The sequence below is a fragment of the Pseudophryne corroboree genome, chromosome 1, assembly GCF_028390025.1.
Source record: "Pseudophryne corroboree isolate aPseCor3 chromosome 1, aPseCor3.hap2, whole genome shotgun sequence".
Taxonomy (NCBI): Eukaryota; Metazoa; Chordata; class Amphibia; order Anura; family Myobatrachidae; genus Pseudophryne; species Pseudophryne corroboree.
In genome coordinates, this window is record NC_086444.1 from 949,539,578 (window position 1) to 949,563,287 (window position 23,710).

The 23,710-nt window shown below is 45.5% G+C and overlaps 1 protein-coding gene across 1 annotated transcript in view; it reads right to left on the minus strand.

Annotated features, from left to right (window-relative positions):
* Positions 1–23,710, minus strand: part of LOC134974150 (annexin A10-like) — a 239,325-nt gene that overhangs the window by 150,570 nt on the left and 65,045 nt on the right. Inside the window, exon 3 of the mRNA XM_063946507.1 lies at positions 2,071–2,165. Within this exon, the coding sequence (XP_063802577.1) occupies positions 2,071–2,165 (95 nt within the window). The remainder of the gene's footprint in view (positions 1–2,070; positions 2,166–23,710) is intronic.

Genomic DNA, 23,710 nt, shown 5'->3' on the forward strand with positions numbered 1-23,710 from the left:
TTACCGGTAGGTTTAAAATCTTATTTTCTTCTCTAAGATACCATATTATAGATCATGTGCCCCCCTCCTCGCCTATGGTCGGCGATAGATCTATTAAACTTTTACAGAAGGAGGCTGAATGGATTCTATGTCTCATCTCCCTGACCCCTAGAGGGTAGAGGGCTCAATGAAAACATAGGGATGCAAGCATTTCTATAGTAATATACATTGAATTACAGTTGTAATATAATGAATATATATTTGTATTTAGCATAATGTAGTGTCTTTTTTCCAACTAAAGGTGGGTACACACTAGTAGATATATCTGCAGATCAATTGATCTGCAGATATATCTATGTACGGATCGGGCAGTGTGCTGTGCATACACACTGCCCGATCCGTCGGGGGACCGACGTCATGAACTGGGCGGGCGCCCGCCCAGTTCACCTGTCAATCACCGCCGGCCGCCGCAGCATGTCTACGGGCGGTCGGCCAACCGCCCCGTACACACACAGCGACGCGCCAATATATCGGTAGATATATTGGCCGTCGGCTGTGCTGCGCGGCCGACGCGATATGTCTGTGAACGACGGAGTTCACAGACGTATTGGCTGTACACACTGGCCGACGGTCCCGCGATATATCGGCCGTTCAAGAGAACGGCCGATATATCGACCAGTGTGTACGGGCCTTTAGAGTATGCTATCACAGTTATGCCATTAATGAATTCGATATTGATAGATCAAAGATATGGATCAACCCATCTATAATCCATCTCTAAGTGTACATGGAGTACAGACAAACGATTCATAAGTTTATTACTTTTTTATTTTTATTATTATTATTTTTTTCTGTGTGTTCTATCTACTAATGTTGTATTTAGTCAATGTTTTTTATGTATTGTATTTTTGTATGTATTGTGTATGTTGTAACTATGGCTACCTTAAACATTTCCTGTGCAGTTTTGAGAATGAAAAGGAAGTGGAGGTGTAGTCTGAGTAGTTATTGATACAACCTGAGTGCCGGCAGCAGGGAGTCCCCTCACGGGCTCGTCACACATCAGGTCCGGTGGCAAGATTTGCTCACCACACTATTCTATTCCCCCCCATGGAGAGACGTGGACCGCTCCCCCCCCCCCCCCCCCCCCTGAGTGGGGATACTGGGCCTCGGTTGGGATTGCGACCGTCGGCATTTTACCGGCTGTTGGGATTCCAGCGTACAGTATATACACACACAGTACGCATTTCTATATACTATACATAAAAAAACATATATACTGAAAACATACCTATCTATATCCCATGGGGCTAATGCAGAGTGAAGCCTATGCCACTCGCCATAGTGTATCGAACACAAATTTGTATTGTGCTCCCATGCAGATCTGTGCGATTCTGACACTTATGCCTTCCTGTGTATGGATGTTCAGAACTGGGGACATTCTAATGCAGACCAAGTACAGTGAGGGCATGTTTACAAGGTAGCAAACACATGCAGGCAATGGATACCAATATAAAATGCATTTGTTGCACATTAAATAAATGGGTACGAGTCGGCGGTACATGTTTGATATGTGCTTGGCATAAACCAGATTCACATAACAATGTTGTCGACTGAACTACATCTTGAGCTCTGTATATTGATGCACTTTCATTTTTAAGTTATTTATACCCCATTTTGCCACCAACTTGGCATCAGCCCCTCTGGGTGCATATGTATCATTTTTTTTTTAGACTTTTCAAATTGTTGGATCTGAGCAATATTTTAATAGCTCCCCAAGTGGCTAATATCCAAGTTCAAAAAACTGAATTCAATGGACTCCTGTATGAAGGCTTAAGAAGTCATTGTCACCTTGGTTTTACTTACAGTACATTATAACACTGTTGAGCTCGTAATTTAATCTAGAAAAGGTAATTAGTTTAAATAAAACTATGAAAAAGCTAAATACTTCTGTATTAGGCTTTTAGCCAATTATTTAAGAGAACAGCTAAAAAGCAAAACAACTGTAGTAACAAGATTATTAGTGCACTAATAGCAAATAAGACATCATTCTAATATACAGCAATATAAAAAATACACTTAAAAATGTTATACCCTGCCATTCAAACTCCCATAGGCTTCAGCAATAATAATTCTTTGTGCATTGCAGCGCTGGGTAAGAATATTTATCAAGACGTCCTTGTCACAACCTGGTGATAAAGAACACAAAGCAAATGTATTAGCTAAACCTCTCAATTTATCAATGGTATTTAAAACAACGGAAGTAGCCTATTCTAGATAAATTAATGGAAGGTTTGCATAGTAATTACTGCCATCTCAAGTCTTATTTTGGTTCTATTGGCCTACTGTAGGTCACAATAAAATACTCAAAAGTATCAATAAATGTTTCACAAGCCCTATAACAGGGATCAGTATGTAATGCCGGTGCACGGGATCCCGCTGTTTAAAAATCCGACAGGGATGAGTACGTGTTGTTCTCCACTCTCCCCACCCCGAACCCTCCCTACACGCCGCCCAACCCTAACCTCCCCCCCTAGTGCCTAACCCTAACCACCCCCTAGAGGTGCCTAAACCTATCCCTCCGAGGGGGTTGCCTAACCCTAACACCCCCTCCCCACAGCCAGGGCTGTATAATATAATATAATATTATATTATCTCTCTCTCTCTCTCTCTCTCTCTATATATATATATATATATATATATATATATATATATATATAAAAATAGATAGCGCTCTATCTATATATATATATCTATATCTGTATAGAAATATAAATAGATAGCACTCTCTCCCTCTCTCTCTATATATATATATATATATATATATATATATAGATAGATAGATAGATAGATAGATAGATAGATATATGGATGCATGTATTATAGAAGATTTATATAAAATTTATAAATTGTTCAGCACCACAGTGCTGCGTCTGTCACTCACAGTCACAGTTCTCAACTCACAGTGTCACAGCCTAACAGGTTAGCTCCCGACAAGATGACCAGCCCTGCTGCTGATTTTTACAACTGACCTGAGCTGTGCCACTCCCAGCCAGCTCCCTGTCCCTGCTCACTGCCTGGAGCATGCGGATTGTGAAGAGGCCATCCAGAGCTGGCTGCAGAAATTGACTCACGAGGTGATGATGATGTCATCATCTCACGAGATCCTAGAAGTGGTGCTATGACTGGAAGTGGCTGTGAGGGACATCCACGACAAGGGACAAACAGCCAGGTGACACATACATACATCCCTCCTCTTGGCGGACCGACATGCTGCTCGCCAGCCCACTGATTTATAATAAAGAAAAAAAATTACCCCCCCCCCCAAAAAAAAAAAAAAAATGTCTACTGGTGTGATCTGGCCTGTGCCCCCTGGCATGCCTGGGTTATCTGTACACCCTCCCCCTCTCTCGGTACTACTGCCCGCAGCCTAACCCTAACCCCCGGCGACAGGATGGTGCTCCTATTCTGGATGCCAGTGTCAGTGTTCAGAATGATGTTGGGATTCCAGCGTTGGTATTCTGACTGCTTCCCCTATAACAGTTGCACTTTACACTCGGTGAACTGATCTCAGTATTTGCGCTACCATGTTACAAATTAATCAACCGATTTACAGATTTGCTACAACCCAGCAGAGAGTAATTTAATGGAAGGAATAATAAATGCAAAATCAGCTGAGCTATAATATGTTGTAGTCACAGATACAGCCTCATCTGGTATACTGTGTACAGTTCTGGAGACCATGGGGGTAATTCCAAGTTGATCGCAGCAGGATTTTTGTTAGCAATTGGGCAAAACCATGTGCACTGCAGGGGAGGCAGATATAACATGTGCAGAGAGAGTTAGATTTGGGTGGGGTGTGTTCAATCTGCAATCTAATTTGCAGTGTAAAAATAAAGCAGCCAGTATTTATTTACCCTGCACAGAAACAAAATAACCCACTCAAATCTTACTCTCTCTACACATGTTATATCTGCCTCCCCTACAGTGCACATGGTTTTGCCCAATTGCTATCAAAAATCCTGCTGCGATCAACTTGGAATTACCCCCCATATCTCCAGAGGGATATAAATATTTATCTTAAGTCCTAGAGGACACTAGGGTCCATATTAGTACCATGGGGTATAGACGGGTCCACCAGGAGCCATTGGCACTTTAAGAGTTTAATAGTGCGGCTGGCTCCTCCCTCTACGCCCCTCCTACCAGACTCAGTTTAGAAAATGTGCCCGGAGGAGCCGGTCACAGCTAGGGGTGCTCTACAGAGTTCTCTTAGGAAAAGTTTATTTTCTTTGTTTCAGAGCTTATTTTTTTACAGGGAGGCTGCTGGCGACAGCCTCCCTGCAGTGTGGGACTGGGGGGGGGGGAGCAGTGTCCGCCCTGCGGGGTCTTGAGCCACTGCCCCTGCTGACTGGACATTGAGCTCCAGAGGGGCCTGATCTCGCCGGCCGCAGGGGAACGCTCGCCCCGGCAGCCAGCCACCACCCCCTCAGGGAACTGAAGTGTGGCGAGTGAGTCACTGTCCCCCCTTGCAAGCGGGGGGACAGTGTAAAGAAGGCGGCTAGAGGGTAGTAGCACGGTTAGGAAGGCTCAGCGGTACTGCAGTGCGGCGCTGGGGGGGGGGGGGGGGCGCCCTGGGCCAGCTCCGGACCCTATACTGACCACAAGCAGCCTGTTGGGGTCTGTGGATCCAGGCCAGCATAAATTCCTCCGGCCAGTATAATCTTCATTGAGCGGGAAGACAGCGCCATTGAGGGGGCAGAGCTTCTCCTCAGAGCGGACCCAGCAGCATTCAGCGCCATTTTCCAGCCTGCAGCTCACTGCCAGTGGATGCCAGGTCCCTCCTGAATGACTCCAGGTATCTGTACGGTACCAGGGGGTTGTAGAAGGGGGGGTGGGGGGAGACTGTGTTAAGCCTGTGTCACCTATTAAGGGACACAGTCAGTGTGGGTTTAGGGACTCCCTATACTCTACCAGCTCTGAGTGTGGATTGGCGCCAATCTCTGTGTCTCTCTGCCATTCTTGGGGGGAAACTCTGTCTGCCCAGTACCCTGTGTGTTTGTGGGGTGTTTGAGGGTGTGTGACAACATGTCTAGGGACACGGTTTCATATGCTGCAAAGGATTGGTCTTCCCAGGAAGACTCCAATCCATGTAATCAGGATTACACTGTTTTAGCACAGATCACAGCTAGAGAGCCAGAAAGGCCCCTTCAGAGAGATTAACCAATTTCTCAGATTTCTGATAGAGTTGCTAGGACTGAGCATGCCACTCCGGTCCTCCAGTCCTCTATGGTGGTATGGTCTAATACTGCCTCCTCGAGGTCCCCTGCGGTACATTCTCACAAACGTGCACTTACAATTATGCAGGATGACACGGACACCGACTCTGACGCTGCAGACGGTGACGGGGATGTGTTGACAGCATCACTTGCCAAGGGGGTGCAGTTGATGATTGAGGCTGTTAGGGATGTTTTACACATTTTGGACACAGCTCCGGAACAGGTGGAGGAGGCCTTCTTTACTGATAATAAGAAGCCCCCCCTCACCTTCCCGGCATCCAAAGAATTAAATGGTATCTTTGAAAAGGCATGGAAAACTCCGGTAAAGAAATTCCAGATTCCTTCAGAGAGTCTTTTGGTGGCTTTTCCCTTCCCAGAGGAAGATAGGAAGAGATGGGAGTCCCCACCTATAGTTGACGCCTCTGTCTCCAGGCTGTCCAAACAGGTGGTATTACAGGTCCCGGGATCTACCACGTTAAAGGACCCGCAGATCGCAAGGTGGATGCTACGCTGAAATCCATTTACACGGCTTCAGAGGCTATATTGCGGCCTACTATAGCCTGTACTTGGATTGTTAAAGCTATTGCCAGGTGGTCAATCACTCTGCAGGAGGAATTGACTACGCTGGACAAAGGTGACGTTGATATATTTTTACGTAATATTCAGGATTCTGCAGGGTTCCTGGTGGATTCCATGAAGGACCTGGGTTCGATGGCTGCCGGGATCTCCTCCATGTCCGTCTCGGCTCGCAGGGGTCTCTGGCTGTGCAACTGGTCTGCAGACGCGGAATCCAGGAAGTGTGTGTAGGGCCTCCCATACAAAGGTCATGCTCGCTTTGGGGAGGCGCTGGATGTGTGGATTGCCACGGCTACCGCGGGTAAGTCGCCTTCTCTGCCCTCAGCTGCACCGGCTACGAAGAAGCCTTTTTCATCTACCGCGTCACAGTCCTTTCGGCCCGCGAGGCCTAGAAAGAATAAGCCTTTGAACACTTTCTTCAGAGGTGGTCGTGCTAAAGAAAAAAAGCCTGCTCCCGCAGGTTCCCAGATCCAGAAGCCCGCTTCTGATACCCCTAAGTCCTCTGCATGACGGTGGACAGCTAGGCCTGGAAAAAGGTCAGGTGGGGGCAAGACTCCGGCAGTTCAGCCACGTCTGGGTGTCGTTGGGTCTGGACCCCTGGGTCCTGGATATAGTGTCCAGAGGGTACAGACTGGAGTTTCAGGATCCACTGCCTCACCGTTTCTTCAAGTCAGGCTTGCCAGCCCTGCTGGCAGACAGGACAATTCTTCTGGAGGCCATCAGAAAATTGGTGGTGTCAGAGGTCATTGTTCCAGTCCCACTTCAGCAGTGGAACAAGGGTTATTATTAGAACCTTTTTGTGGTACCAAAACCGGATGGTTCGGTACGGCCTATTCTAAACTTAAAATCTTTGAACCCTTATCTCAGGGAGTTCAAATTCAAGATGGAATCTCTGAGAACTGTCATCTCAGGACTGTCGGAGGGGGGAATTCCTGATGTCTCTGGACATCAAGGATGCTTACCTCCACATTCCCATTTGGGCGCCGCATCAAGCATATCTCAGGTTTGCGTTGATGGACGATCACTATCAGTTCCAGGTGCTGCAGTTTGGCCTCTCCACAGCACCGAGGATCTTCACCAAGGTGATGGTGGAGATGATGGTTCTCCTCCGCAAACAGGGGGTGAACATAATTCCATATCTGGACGATCTCCTGATCAAGGTGTCGTCCAGGGAGAGGTTGTTGCGGTCCATTTCGCTCATGACACAGCTGCTCAGGAGGCACGGTTGGATCCTAAACCTTCCAAAGTCTCATCTGGAACCGACAAGGCAGCTGTCATTCCTGGGAATGATCCTCGACACGGAAGTGCAGAGGCTATTTCTCCTGGTGGAGAAACCGTTGGTGATTCAAGCATTGGTCCGGGATGTCATAAAGCCTACCCGGGTATCGGTTCATCAATGCATATGCCTTCTGGGGAAGATGGTGGCCGCCTACAAGGCTCTGCAGTACGGCAGGTTTCATGCTCGACCTTTTCAGCTGCACCTATTGGACCAGTGGTCGTGCTCTCACCTACACATGTACAAGAGGATACGCCTGTCTCCGAAAGCCAAGATTTCACTCCTCTGGTGGCTGCAACTTCCGCACCTTCTGGAAGGGCGAAGGTTCGGAATTCAAGACTGGATCCTTTTAACCACAGATGCAAGTCTAAGAGGTTGGGGAGCAGTCGCTCTGGGGGAAACCTTTCAGGGACGATGGTCTGATCAAGAGTCACTTCTCCCAATAAACATCCTGGAACTCAGGGCCGTATACAACGCCCTTCTGCAAGCATCACACCTTCTACAGGATCGGGCTGTTCAGGTGCAGTCGGACAATGTGACCACAGTGGCCTACATAAACCGACAAGGCGGAACGAAGAGCAGGGCTGCCATGTCAGAGGTGTCAAAAATCCTCATCTGGGCAGAAAGGCACGTGGTGGCGATGTCGGCAATCTTCATTCCGGGCGTAGACAACTGGGAAGCAGACTTCCTCAGCAGACACGATCTCCATCCAGGGGAGTGGGGCCTCCATCCGGAGCTGTTTGAGGAGGTAACCGGTTGGTGGGGGGTTCCTCACATAGATATGATGGCCTCACGCCGTAACAAGAAGCTACGGAGGTACTGTTCCAGGTCAAGAGACCCACAGGCAGTGGCGGTGGATGCACTGGTAACACCGGGGGTGTTCAAGTCAGTGTATGTGTTCCCTCCACTTCCTCTGATACCAAAGTTTCTTCAGCTCGTGAGAAGAACAAAGAATCTGGCAATCCTCATTGCTCCGGACTGGCCAAGGAGGGCTTGGTACGCGGATCTGCTGGATCTTCTGCTGGAAGATCCACGGCCTTTACCTCTTCGGGAGGATCTGCTTCTGTAGGGACCGTTCGCTTATCAAGACTTACCACTGCTATGTTTGACGGCATGGCGGTTGAACGCCAGATCTTAGCCCGGAAAGGTATCCCGAGTGAGGTCATTCCTACCCTGATACAGGCCAGGAAGGGGGTAACCTCTAAACATTACTATCGCATTTGTATGAAATATGTTTCTTGGTGTGAGGCCAAGAAGTTTCCGGCGGTGGAGTTTCAACTTGGACATTTTCTCCTTTTCTTGCAAGCAGGGGTGGATATGGGACTGAGGTTGGGCTCCATCAAGGTCCAGATCTCTGCTTTGTCCATCTTCTTCCAAAAACAATTGGCTGTTCTAACTGAGGTTCAAACCTTTTTGAAAGGGGTTCTGCACATCCAGCCTCCCTTTGTGGCGCCTATGGCACCATGGGATCTTAATGTAGTGTTGCAGTTCCTGCAATCTGCTTGGTTTGAGCCTCTACAGGAGGCCGATCTCAAGTTTCTCACGTGGGAGGCGGTCACCTTGTTGGCCTTGGCTTCTGCACGATGCGTGTCGGAATTGGGGGCTTTATCTTGTAAAAGCCCCTATCTGATCTTCCATGAGGACAGGGCAGAACTTAGGACTCATCCACAGTTCCTGCCTAAGGTTGTGTCGGCTTTCCATATCAAGCAACCTATTGTGGGGCCAGTGGCTACTGACTCCTCACTTACTTCAAAGGCCTTGGATGTAGTGAGGACTTTGAAGATTTATGTGAAGAGGACGGCTCATCATAGGAAAAGTGACTCTCTGTTTGTTCTCTATGATCCTAAGAAAATTGGAGGTCCTGCTTCTAAGCTGTCGATTTTGCACTGGATCAGGTTCACTATCCAGCATGCCATGTCCGAAATCTGTAAAGGCCCACTCTACTCGTAAAGTGGGCTCTTCCTGGGCGGCTGCATGGTGTGTCTCGGCGGTACAACTCTGCCGAGCAGCTACTTGGTCTGGATCGAACACGTGTGCCAAGTTTTACAAGTTCGATACTTTGGCCTCTGATGACCTCAAGTTTGGCCAAGCAGTGTTGCAGGAGCCTCCGCGCTCTCCCTCCCACACTGGGAGCTTTGGTACATCCCCATGGTACTAATATGGAATCCAGCATCCTCTAGGACGTAAGAGAAAATAGGATTTTGGTTACCTACCGGTAAATCCTTTTCTCGTAGTCCGTAGAGGATGCTGGGCACCTGCCCAGTGCTTCGTTTTCCTGCATTGGTTTTATGGTTCAGTGTTACCTGGTTCCTAGGTAAGTTCTGCGTTATTTACTGTTTCAGCTGTTGCTGAGTTGTTCTGGCATGTTGGCCGGATTCGCATGTTTGTGTGAGTTGGTATGAATCTTGCCGCTATCTGTGTAATTCCTTCTCTCGAAGTATGTTGTCTCCTCGGGCACAGTTTCTAGACTGAGTCTGGTAGGAGGGGCATGGAGGGAGGAGCCTGTGATGTTAGTGTATTAGAATGCTTAATATTTGTAGACACTCCCTTACTAATCTGTGTAAGCCTGAATCTTCAGTGATGGTCCCTGGGACCAGAGGGATGCTGGGAAGTGGGTGGTCCAGTGTGCAGAGTGTCTGGAGTTGGTGATGGAATAAACAGCACAGCAGTGAACTCACATGTCTCTGTATCCTTATGACTGGACTTACAAACATATAAACAAAACATGGTGTCAGAAGAGGTTTAACTTGGACTGCTAGTGCTCTCAGAGTGTGAAATAATCCTGCAGCAGTCTGTCAGGCTGTGATACTCAGTGAGAAGAAGTTTAACTTGGACTGCTAGTGCTCTCAGACTGTGAAAGAATCCTGCAGCAGTCTGTCAGGCTGTGATGCTCAGTGTCTGCAAAGCCTGCCGTGTGCTCCTCTCTTCAAAGAGTGAGTAACCATGGATAAACTGGCTCCTCCAACCGGCATGCTAATGTCTGGTAACTTGTCTAAAAACTGGAAAAGATTTAAGCAAAGGTTTAATATATATCTTGCTGCATGTGGAGCTGATACAGAGGCTGACAAAACGAAGGCATCCATTTTCCTCCATGTGATAGGAGAGGATGTGCTGGACATTTATAATAGTTTTCAGTTTGATGAGGGGCAGAATATGGTGCTATCTTCTATAATGCAAAAGTTTGAAGATTACTTTGTGCCAAGGAAAAATGTGACATATGAAAGATATAAGTTTTTCACAAGTGATAAGAAGTCTGGAGATGGATTTGATCAGTATGTTACAGAGCTGCAATCACTCAGTAAAACCTGTGAGTTTGGTGATTTAACGGATTCACTGATTAGAGATTGTATTGTCTGTGGAATACCTGATAATGGACTCAGAGAGAGATTGCTGAGAGAGCAAGACCTAACACTAGAAAAGACAGTGACTATGTGCAGATCTGCAGAAATAACTAGATTTCAAGCCAAAAAGTTACACAAGGAAGTTGCTGCTGCTGTCCATGTAGTGCAGAAAACAGAGCCAAACAAACCTCCATTCTCAAGAATGAAGCAGTCTAAGCCACAGTCTAATAAGGAAATGTGTAGTAGATGTGGAAATGCTCACAATCCTAAAATGTGCCCTGCTTATGGTAAAACCTGCATGAAATGTGGTAGACTTAATCACTTTGCCAAATGCTGTAAAATGAAAAGGGAAACAACCAATGTGCATGCTGTTAAACAAACAGAGGAATTCTTTGTGGATTGCATTGAACTTTGCAGTGCAGATAAGAAAGAATGGATTGTCCCTTTAACTGTGAACGAGGTTGTCATTCCCTTTAAGCTTGATACTGACGCGCAGGTGAATTTAATATCGTTTCAAGACTATAAGACTGTTAGAGTAAAACCTAAAATTCATCCAGCCAAAGTGAAAGTTACAGGGTACACTGGGGATTAAATTCCTGTGAAAGGTACATGCTTAGTGACACTGAAATATAAGGGACAACAGTTTAAAACATCTCTACTGATTGTGGATAAAAATGTGCAACAGATTCTAGGATTAAGTTCCTGTTAGAAATTAAGCTTGCTAAAGAAAGTTTTTATGGTGACATCACAAGTAGAAGATGACTGCTAATCGATGTTTACAGAATACAGAGACTTGTTTGAAGTTCTAGGTTGTTTGTCTGGAGAGCATAAAATAAATATAGACACACAAGTTTCTTCAGTGATACACCCCTGTAGAAAAGGGCTGTTTGCGCTGAGAGAAAAACTGAAACAAGAGTTAAATCACATGGAAGCCTTGGGTGTGATACAGAAAGTTGATGAGCCTACTGAATGGGTAAGCTCCTTAATAATTGTTGAAAAGAAAAATGGACAACTCAGAATATGTCTAGACCCCAGAGATTTAAACAAAGCTATTAAACGAGAATATTTCAAACTACCAACCAGAGATGAAATCATGTCGCAATTTGCGGGAGCAAAATGGTTCAGTAAATTGGACGCATCTTCAGGATTCTGGCAAATGAAGCTAAATGAGGCCAGCTCAAAGCTTTGTACATTTAATACACCAGAATGTTGATACAGATTTCTTCGACTACCATGTGGAATATTGTCTGCTCCAGAAGTATATCACAAAAAGATACACATGATTTTTGAACATATTCCAGGTGTTGAAACAATGATGAATGACATTATTGTCTGGGGATCTACAAAGAAAGAACATGATTCTAGATTGAGACAAGTAATGGAACTTGTCAAGAAAGTGAATCTAAAGCTAAACAAGGACAAATGTGAATTTGGCGTGAATACACTTACCTTTAGGGGCGAAGTGGTCTCGGATCAAGGTGTAAAACCAGACCCAAGGAAAATATCAGCCATAGTGAACATGGAACGTCCTAACAACAAAGACAACGTCAGAAGATTCCTAGGAATGATTACTTACTTAGGAAAGTTTATTTCTCAACTCTCTGAACGAACAGCCTCTCTTAGATGGTTGTTGGACAAAGATAACGAGTGGATGTGGTCACATGAACAAGAAGAAAGTTAGCAAAACTTGAAACAGATCATTACAGAGCAACCAGTGCTAAAATTCTTTGATCCTGCGCAAAGAATAAGAATTTTAGCAGATGCTTCGCAATTTGGCCTAGGCTCAGTGCTGTTACAAGAACATGAGGATACATGGCAACCAGTAATCTATGCATCAAGAGCACTGACAAGTGCTGAAACAAGGTATGCTCAGATAGGAAAATAACTTCTAGCGATCACATATGCATGTGAGCGATTTCATCAGTTTGTGTATGGTCAAACATTTACAGTGGAAACTGACCACAAGCCATTGGTAGCTATCATGACTAAATCATTACATGACTGTCCCATGAGAATTCAACGAATGCTTATCAGACTACAGAAATATGATGTACACTTGCTATACTGTCCTGGCAAATACATGTACATTGCTGATACACTTTCTCGTGCTGTGGACAAAAGTGAAGGTTCCAAAAGTCTGATGGATGAAGAGATAGAAGCCTATGTTAATTTGATCGTAACTTCTCTACCAGTGTCTCTTGCAAGACAAGAACAGATTAGGAAAGAAACTGAGACAGAGGACACAATGAAAGTGCTGAAAGATATCATTCTGAAAGGTTGGCCAGCAGAAAAACATGCGTGCCTGCTGTCTATCCATGATTATTGGATGTACCACAGTGACCTTACAGTTGTCGATGGTATTATTTACAAAGGCAATAGGTTTGTCATACCTGCACGACTAAGACAAACAATGCTGTGCAAGATAAATGAAGGCCACTTAGGGGAAGAAAAATGTAAGCAGAGAGTGCGTGATGTTATGTATTGGCCAAGAATGAACCAAGACATAGCACAGACTACAGCTACATGTGAATTATGTCTTACGTATAGACCGAAACAACAAGTCGAGCCACTGAGTTCTCATGCAGTGCCAGAGAGACCTACCAGAAAGTTGGCGCAGATTTGTTTGATTGTAATGGGAAAACGTACATTGTCGTGACTGATTATTACTCTAACTACCCTGAGGTGAAGACACTACATACAACTACTAGTATAGCCATAATCAATTGCATGAAGTCAATCTTTACAAGGCATGGTGTTCCTAAGGAAGTGTTCACTGACAATGGTCCTCAGTTTTCCAGTGCCGAATTTAGACAATTTGCTGATGAGTGGGAATTTGTCCATACTATGTCAAGTCCCCACTATCCACGCTCAAATGGGCTAGTGGAAAGTTTAGTAAAAACTGTAAAGAGTATCATGAAAAAAGCTCAAGAAGGTAAAGAAGATTTCTACAAAAGTCTTTTAATCTCCTGCAGTACGCCTTCACAGAATGGACTTTCTCCTGCACAAATGTTGATGGGAAGGAGGATTAGAGCAAATCTCCCGATACATGATGAACTGCTTAATACACATAACTCAGCGTTGGTCAGACTGAGTAAGGAACGTCAACAGGCGAAACAGAAACTGTTCCATGACAGGCGAACAAAAAGCTTATCTGATCTAAAAATCGAGTGACCAAGTCCGTCTCAGAGATCACGAGAAAGGTATTTGGGTGCAGAAAGGTATTGTGCAAGCACAAGTAGCACCAAGATCTTATACTATACGTACAGAGCGTGGAACGGAAGAAAGAAGAAATCGGGTGGATTTAAGATCTCAACCTAACCATAATGAAGACAACATGACTGAAGAATACCCTGCATCTGACATGTATGATGATCCTGATAATGGTGAACCAACCACGATTCTAGAAAGGTCCAACATGGACGATGAAACACAGACTGTGTATGAAAGGCCCAAAAGGGAAATACGCAGACCTGATTGACTCATTGAAACGTGTTAGATGATGTTCTTAATATGACGTTTTTAATTGTTGCATTGAAGCGTATAGGGCTTATCTTTAAAGAAAGAGGATGTGATGTTAGTGTATTAGAATGCTTAATATTTGTAGACACTCCCATACTAATCTGTGTAAGCCTGAATCTTCAGTGATGGTCCCTAGGACCAGGGGGATGCTGGGAAGTGGGTGGTCCAGTGTGCAGAGTGTCTGGAGTTGGTGATGGAATAAACAGCACAGCAGTGAACTCACATGTCTCTGTATCCTTATGACTGGATTTACAAACATATGAACAAAACAGAGCCAGCCCACACTATTAAACTTTTAAAGTGCCAATGGCTCCTGGTCTAGACCCCATGGTACGAATATGGACCCCAGCATCCTCTACGGACTACGAGAAAAGGATTTACTGGTAGGTAACCAAAATCCTATTATTAGAGAGTGTACAAGGAAGGGCAACTAAAATGGTGCATGGCCAACATCACAAAACTTACCCGGAAAGGCTAAAAGATCTTAACATGTATAGTTTGTAAGAGAGAAGGGAAAAGGGTGACATGATAAAACCTTTGGTATATTTGAAAGTTTCTAACAAAGTTCAGGAGGGAAACATTCTTCAAAGGAAGAGAAGTATTAGAACTCAAGGACATACATTGAAACTGGAGGGAGGCAGGTTCAGGGGAAATTTAAGTAAAAATTACTTCAAAGAAAGTGTAGTGGATAAGTGGAATAGCCTCCCATTAGTGGCGGTAGAAGCTAAGACTGTAGAGCAATTTAAACATGCTTGGGATAGGCATATGAATATCCTTACAAAGAATTAAGGTTCAAAAAAGGGGTTGAGATTACCTAAAGGATAACAAAAAGGGACAGACTAGATGGGTCAAGTGGTTCTTATCTGCTATCAAATTCTATGTTTCTATATGATGTTTTTATACATTAGAGTGGATAACTACTGTACTAGACAATGAATACACATTTCAGTCACACCACTGTATCCAACAAAGTGCACAGCCAATTTTCAAATTATTTTTTTAATTAAAATTATCTCTTCACAGAAGCGATGGGCTTAGCTTTCATTTTGCAATACAGATGTTAGTGAAAATATTTACTGTTCATTTATACAGTGTTGGTGAGCCAGTAACTTCCTTTCCTTCACAAATCAGCCCTGCTCTCTCCCATCAACTTTCTCATAGGAGTATGAAGACATGGATTTGACAGTTGCCCTCTTCAGGCAAGTCTGGCTCTGCCATTTAGGCACCTGCCTAGGGTTCCAGAATCTGGCATTCAACAGCATATCATCACTAGCAACATCCCACAATTTGCTGCATGTAAAGACAATGGTGGATGTCACTAGCCACACACAGGAGCACACATCGCTAGCGATGTAGTGGGTACAAATTAGGATGATTTGTCTTAACGACTCAAACTTATTGGGAAAACTGTTTAAATTGTTGGTTAATGTGTACCCAGCTTAAGAGTTATCTAGAGTTTTTGCCCAGACTTACTTCCAGGCTTTTGACATAGGGTTCTAGTGAAACTTCTTTGAGTGTAATTCAGCTGCAGAAGGACTAACCAGATCCCAGGGCACAGCCTGAAATGGTCAGCAGCTGAAGCTTTCTCCTCCTGTGATTCTTTCAGGGTTTATAAAAATCCATTTAGTAGGGTCTCTGGTGATACATAGATCCAAGAATGGGGAGTTGTAAAAAAGTTCAAAAAAAACAAAACAAAACCCCCCACAAATCAATTAATCTCTTGGCATTAGCTAGTGAGTTTAAAAGTTTGATTAAAATATGAACTAATGCCTCATACTTTCAATCTGCAGAATACATAGTTTGCAATAGCAAGCTATGTATTCATATATATTATAATCAATATAAGGAATTATCTTGACATGCAGCTGGTGCCCTAGAAAATGCAGATTTTACTGAGCGGTGGCTTTCGATTTTATTTCCAATCTTGCTTATTGTTTTATAGTCATCCCATTAACGGTTATTTGAATGTAGTTTAAAAGCAAAGATTTTTGTTACATGCCAGCCTCTTTCACTGATCGGTGGCCTTACATGATTTTAATTGAATTTCAGAATTCTGAACTGAAGTGTGGCGAGTGAGTCACTGTCCCCCCTTGCAAGCGGGGGGACAGTGTAAAGAAGGCGGCTAGAGGGTAGTAGCACGGTTAGGAAGGCTCAGCGGTACTGCAGTGCGGCTCTGGGGGGGGGGGGGGGCGCCCTGGGCCAGCTCCGGACCCTATACTGACCACAAGCAGCCTGTTGGGGTCTGTGGATCCAGGCCAGCATAAATTCCTCCGGCCAGTATAATCTTCATTGAGCGGGAAGACAGCGCCATTGAGGGGGCAGAGCTTCTCCTCAGAGCGGACCCAGCAGCATTCAGCGCCATTTTCCAGCCTGCAGCTCACTGCCAGTGGATGCCAGGTCCCTCCTGAATGACTCCAGGTATCTGTACGGTACCAGGGGGTTGTAGAAGGGGGGGTGGGGGGAGACTGTGTTAAGCCTGTGTCACCTATTAAGGGACACAGTCAGTGTGGGTTTAGGGACTCTCTAAACTCTACCAGCTCTGAGTGTGGATTGGTGCCAATCTCTGTGTCTCTCTGCCATTCTTGGGGGGAAACTCTGTCTGCCCAGTACCCTGTGTGTTTGTGGGGTGTTTGAGGGTGTGTGACAACATGTCTAGGGACACGGTTTCATATGCTGCAAAGGATTGGTCTTCCCAGGAAGACTCCAATCCATGTAATCAGGATTACACTGTTTTAGCACAGATCACAGCTAGAGAGCCAGAAAGGCCCCCTCAGAGAGATTAACCAATTTCTCAGATTTCTGATAGAGTTGCTAGGACTGAGCATGCCACTCCGGTCCTCCAGTCCTCTATGGTGGTATGGTCTAATACTGCCTCCTCGAGGTCCCCTGCGGTACATTCTCACAAACGTGCACTTACAATTATGCAGGATGACACGGACACCGACTCTGACGCTGCAGACGGTGACGGGGATGTGTTGACAGCATCACTTGCCAAGGGGGTGCAGTTGATGATTGAGGCTGTTAGGGATGTTTTACACATTTTGGACACAGCTCCGGAACAGGTGGAGGAGGCCTTTTTTACAGATAATAAGAAGCCCCCCCTTACCTTCCCGGCATCCAAAGAATTAAATGGTATCTTTGAAAAGGCATGGAAAACTCTGGTAAAGAAATTCCAGATTCCTTAAGAGAGTCTTGGTGGCTTTTCCCTTCCCAGAGGAAGATAGGAAGAGATGGGAGTCCCCACCTATAGTTGACGCCTCTGTCTCCAGGCTGTCCAAACAGGTGGTATTACAGGTCCCGGGATCTACCACGTTAAAGGACCCGCAGATCGCAAGGTGGATGCTACGCTGAAATCCATTTACACGGCTTCAGAGGCTATATTGCGGCCTACTATAGCCTGTACTTGGATTGTTAAAGCTATTGCCAGGTGGTCAATCACTCTGCAGGAGGAATTGACTACGCTGGACAAAGGTGACGTTGATATATTTTTACGTAATATTCAGGATTCTGCAGGGTTCCTGGTGGATTCCATGAAGGACCTGGGTTCGATGGCTGCGGGGATCTCCTCCATGTCCGTCTCGGCTCGCAGGGGTCTCTGGCTGTGCAACTGGTCTGCAGACGCGGAATCCAGGAAGTGTGTGTAGGGCCTCCCATACAAAGGTCAGGCTCGCTTTGGGGAGGCGCTGGATGTGTGGATTGCCACGGCTACCGCGGGTAAGTCGCCTTCTCTGCCCTCAGCTGCACCGGCTACGAAGAAGCCTTTTTCATCTACCGCGTCACAGTCCTTTCGGCCCGCGAGGCCTAGAAAGAATAAGCCTTTGAACACTTTCTTCAGAGGTGGTCGTGCTAAAGAAAAAAAGCCTGCTCCCGCAGGTTCCCAGATCCAGAAGCCCGCTTCTGATACCCCTAAGTCCTCTGCATGACGGTGGACAGCTAGGCCTGGAAAAAGGTCAGGTGGGGGCAAGACTCCGGCAGTTCAGCCACGTCTGGGTGTCGTTGGGTCTGGACCCCTGGGTCCTGGATATAGTGTCCAGAGGGTACAGACTGGAGTTTCAGGATCCACTGCCTCACCGTTTCTTCAAGTCAGGCTTGCCAGCCCTGCTGGCAGACAGGACAATTCTTCTGGAGGCCATCAGAAAATTGGTGGTGTCAGAGGTCATTGTTCCAGTCCCACTTCAGCAGTGGAACAAGGGTTATTATTAGAACCTTTTTGTGGTACCAAAACCGGATGGTTCGGTACGGCCTATTCTAAACTTAAAATCTTTGAACCCTTATCTCAGGGAGTTCAAATTCAAGATGGAATCTCTGAGAACTGTCATCTCAGGACTGTCGGAGGGGGGAATTCCTGATGTCTCTGGACATCAAGGATGCTTACCTCCACATTCCCATTTGGGCGCCGCATCAAGCATATCTCAGGTTTGCGTTGATGGACGATCACTATCAGTTCCAGGCGCTGCAGTTTGGCCTCTCCACAGCACCGAGGATCTTCACCAAGGTGATGGTGGAGATGATGGTTCTCCTCCGCAAACAGGGGGTGAACATAATTCCATATCTGGACGATCTCCTGATCAAGGTGTCGTCCAGGGAGAGGTTGTTGCGGTCCATTTCGCTCACGACACAGCTGCTCAGGAGGCACGGTTGGATCCTAAACCTTCCAAAGTCTCATCTGGAACCGACAAGGCAGCTGTCATTCCTGGGAATGATCCTCGACACGGAAGTGCAGAGGCTATTTCTCCTGGTGGAGAAACCGTTGGTGATTCAAGCATTGGTCCGGGATGTCATAAAGCCTACCCGGGTATCGGTTCATCAATGCATATGCCTTCTGGGGAAGATGGTGGCCGCCTACGAGGCTCTGCAGTACGGCAGGTTTCATGCTCGACCTTTTCAGCTGCACCTATTGGACCAGTGGTCGTGCTCTTACCTACACATGTACAAGAGGATACGCCTGTCTCCGAAAGCCAAGATTTCACTCCTCTGGTGGCTGCAACTTCTGCACCTTCTGGAAGGGCGAAGGTTCGGAATTCAAGACTGGATCCTTTTAACCACAGATGCAAGTCTAAGAGGTTGGGGAGCAGTCGCTCTGGGGGAAACCTTTCAGGGACGATGGTCTGATCAAGAGTCACTTCTCCCAATAAACATCCTGGAACTCAGGGCCGTATACAACGCCCTTCTGCAAGCATCACACCTTCTACAGGATCGGGCTGTTCAGGTGCAGTCGGACAATGTGACCACAGTGGCCTACATAAACCGACAAGGCGGAACGAAGAGCAGGGCTGCCATGTCAGAGGTGTCAAAAATCCTCATCTGGGCAGAAAGGCACGCGGTGGCGATGTCGGCAATCTTCATTCCGGGCGTAGACAACTGGGAAGCAGACTTCCTCAGCAGACACGATCTCCATCCAGGGGAGTGGGGCCTCCATCCGGAGCTGTTTGAGGAGGTAACCGGTTGGTGGGGGGTTCCTCACATAGATATGATGGCCTCACGCCGTAACAAGAAGCTACGGAGGTACTGTTCCAGGTCAAGAGACCCACAGGCAGTGGCGGTGGATGCACTGGTAACACCGGGGGTGTTCAAGTCAGTGTATGTGTTCCCTCCACTTCCTCTGATACCAAAGTTTCTTCAGCTCGTGAGAAGAACAAAGAATCTGGCAATCCTCATTGCTCCGGACTGGCCAAGGAGGGCTTGGTACGCGGATCTGCTGGATCTTCTGCTGGAAGATCCATGGCCTTTACCTCTTCGGGAGGATCTGCTTCTGTAGGGACCGTTCGCTTATCAAGACTTACCACTGCTATGTTTGACGGCATGGCGGTTGAACGCCAGATCTTAGCCCGGAAAGGTATCCCGAGTGAGGTCATTCCTACCCTGATACAGGCCAGGAAGGGGGTAACCTCTAAACATTACTATCGCATTTGTATGAAATATGTTTCTTGGTGTGAGGCCAAGAAGTTTCCGGCGGTGGAGTTTCAACTTGGACATTTTCTCCTTTTCTTGCAAGCAGGGGTGGATATGGGACTGAGGTTGGGCTCCATCAAGGTCCAGATCTCTGCTTTGTCCATCTTCTTCCAAAAACAATTGGCTGTTCTTACTGAGGTTCAAACCTTTTTGAAAGGGGTTCTGCACATCCAGCCTCCCTTTGTGGCGCCTATGGCACCATAGGATCTTAATGTAGTGTTGCAGTTCCTGCAATCTGCTTGGTTTGAGCCTCTACAGGAGGCCGATCTCAAGTTTCTCACGTGGGAGGCGGTCACCTTGTTGGCCTTGGCTTCTGCACGATGCGTGTCGGAATTGGGGGCTTTATCTTGTAAAAGCCCCTATCTGATCTTCCATGAGGACAGGGCAGAACTTAGGACTCATCCACAGTTCCTGCCTAAGGTTGTGTCGGCTTTCCATATCAAGCAACCTATTGTGGGGCCAGTGGCTACTGACTCCTCACTTACTTCAAAGGCCTTGGATGTAGTGAGGACTTTGAAGATTTATGTGAAGAGGACGGCTCATCATAGGAAAAGTGACTCTCTGTTTGTTCTCTATGATCCTAAGAAAATTGGAGGTCCTGCTTCTAAGCAGTCGATTTTGCACTGGATCAGGTTCACTATCCAGCATGCCATGTCCGAAATCTGTAAAGGCCCACTCTACTCGTAAAGTGGGCTCCTCCTGGGTGGCTGCATGGTGTGTCTCGGCGGTACAACTCTGCCGAGCAGCTACTTGGTCTGGATCGAACACGTGTGCCAAGTTTTACAAGTTCGATACTTTGGCCTCTGATGACCTCAAGTTTGGCCAAGCAGTGTTGCAGGAGCCTCCGCGCTCTCCCTCCCACAATGGGAGCTTTGGTACATCCCCATGGTACTAATATGGAATCCAGCATCCTCTAGGACGTAAGAGAAAATAGGATTTTGGTTACCTACCGGTAAATCCTTTTCTCGTAGTCCGATGAGGATGCTGGGCACCTGCCCAGTGCTTCGTTTTCCTGCATTGGTTTTATGGTTCAGTGTTACCTGGTTCCTAGGTAAGTTCTGCGTTATTTACTGTTTCAGCTGTTGCTGAGTTGTTCTGGCATGTTGGCTGGATTCGCATGTTTGTGTGAGTTGGTATGAATCTTGCCGCTATCTGTGTAATTCCTTCTCTCGAAGTATGTTGTCTCCTCGGGCACAGTTTCTAGACTGAGTCTGGTAGGAGGGGCATGGAGGGAGGAGCCTGTGATGTTAGTGTATTAGAATGCTTAATATTTGTAGACACTCCCTTACTAATCTGTGTAAGCCTGAATCTTCAGTGATGGTCCCTGGGACCAGAGGGATGCTGGGAAGTGGGTGGTCCAGTGTGCAGAGTGTCTGGAGTTGGTGATGGAATAAACAGCACAGCAGTGAACTCACATGTCTCTGTATCCTTATGACTGGACTTACAAACATATAAACAAAACATGGTGTCAGAAGAGGTTTAACTTGGACTGCTAGTGCTCTCAGAGTGTGAAATAATCCTGCAGCAGTCTGTCAGGCTGTGATACTCAGTGAGAAGAAGTTTAACTTGGACTGCTAGTGCTCTCAGACTGTGAAAGAATCCTGCAGCAGTCTGTCAGGCTGTGATGCTCAGTGTCTGCAAAGCCTGCCGTGTGCTCCTCTCTTCAAAGAGTGAGTAACCATGGATAAACTGGCTCCTCCAACCGGCATGCTAATGTCTGGTAACTTGTCTAAAAACTGGAAAAGATTTAAGCAAAGGTTTAATATATATCTTGCTGCATGTGGAGCTGATACAGAGGCTCACAAAACGAAGGCATCCATTTTCCTCCATGTGATAGGAGAGGATGTGCTGGACATTTATAATAGTTTTCAGTTTGATGAGGGGCAGAATATGGTGCTATCTTCTATAATGCAAAAGTTTGAAGATTACTTTGTGCCAAGGAAAAATGTGACATATGAAAGATATAAGTTTTTCACAAGTGATAAGAAGTCTGGAGATGGATTTGATCAGTATGTTACAGAGCTGCAATCACTCAGTAAAACCTGTGAGTTTGGTGATTTAAAGGATTCACTGATTAGAGATTGTATTGTCTGTGGAATACCTGATAATGGACTCAGAGAGAGATTGCTGAGAGAGCAAGACCTAACACTAGAAAAGACAGTGACTATGTGCAGATCTGCAGAAATAACTAGATTTCAAGCCAAAAAGTTACACAAGGAAGTTGCTGCTGCTGTCCATGAAGTGCAGAAAACAGAGCCAAACAAACCTCCATTCTCAAGAATGAAGCAGTCTAAGCCACAGTCTAATAAGGAAATGTGTAGTAGATGTGGAAATGCTCACAATCCTAAAATGTGCCCTGCTTATGGTAAAACCTGCATGAAATGTGGTAGACTTAATCACTTTGCCAAATGCTGTAAAATGAAAAGGGAAACAACCAATGTGCATGCTGTTAAACAAACAGAGGAATTCTTTGTGGATTGCATTGAACTTTGCAGTGCAGATAAGAAAGAATGGATTGTCCCTTTAACTGTGAACGAGGTTGTCATTCCCTTTAAGCTTGATACTGACGCGCAGGTGAATTTAATATCGTTTCAAGACTATAAGACTGTTAGAGTAAAACCTAAAATTCATCCAGCCAAAGTGAAAGTTACAGGGTACACTGGGGATTAAATTCCTGTGAAAGGTACATGCTTAGTGACACTGAAATATAAGGGACAACAGTTTAAAACATCTCTACTGATTGTGGATAAAAATGTGCAACAGATTCTAGGATTAAGTTCCTGTTAGAAATTAAGCTTGCTAAAGAAAGTTTTTATGGTGACATCACAAGTAGAAGATGACTGCTAATCGATGTTTACAGAATACAGAGACTTGTTTGAAGGTCTAGGTTGTTTGCCTGGAGAGCATAAAATAAATATAGACACACAAGTTTCTTCAGTGATACACCCCTGTAGAAAAGGGCTGTTTGCGCTGAGAGAAAAACTGAAACAAGAGTTAAATCACATGGAAGCCTTGGGTGTGATACAGAAAGTTGATGAGCCTACTGAATGGGTAAGCTCCTTAATAATTGTTGAAAAGAAAAATGGACAACTCAGAATATGTCTAGACCCCAGAGATTTAAACAAAGCTATTAAACGAAAATATTTCAAACTACCAACCAGAGATGAAATCATGTCGCAATTTGCGGGAGCAAAATGGTTCAGTAAATTGGACGCATCTTCAGGATTCTGGCAAATGAAGCTAAATGAGGCCAGCTCAAAGCTTTGTACATTTAATACACCAGAATGTTGATACAGATTTCTTCGACTACCATGTGGAATATTGTCTGCTCCAGAAGTATATCACAAAAAGATACACATGATTTTTGAACATATTCCAGGTGTTGAAACAATGATGAATGACATTATTGTCTGGGGATCTACAAAGAAAGAACATGATTCTAGATTGAGACAAGTAATGGAACTTGTCAAGAAAGTGAATCTAAAGCTAAACAAGGACAAATGTGAATTTGGCGTGAATACACTTACCTTTAGGGGCGAAGTGGTCTCGGATCAAGGTGTAAAACCAGACCCAAGGAAAATATCAGCCATAGTGAACATGGAACGTCCTAACAACAAAGACAACGTCAGAAGATTCCTAGGAATGATTACTTACTTAGGAAAGTTTATTTCTCAACTCTCTGAACGAACAGCCTCTCTTAGATGGTTGTTGGACAAAGATAACGAGTGGATGTGGTCACATGAACAAGAAGAAAGTTAGCAAAACTTGAAACAGATCATTACAGAGCAACCAGT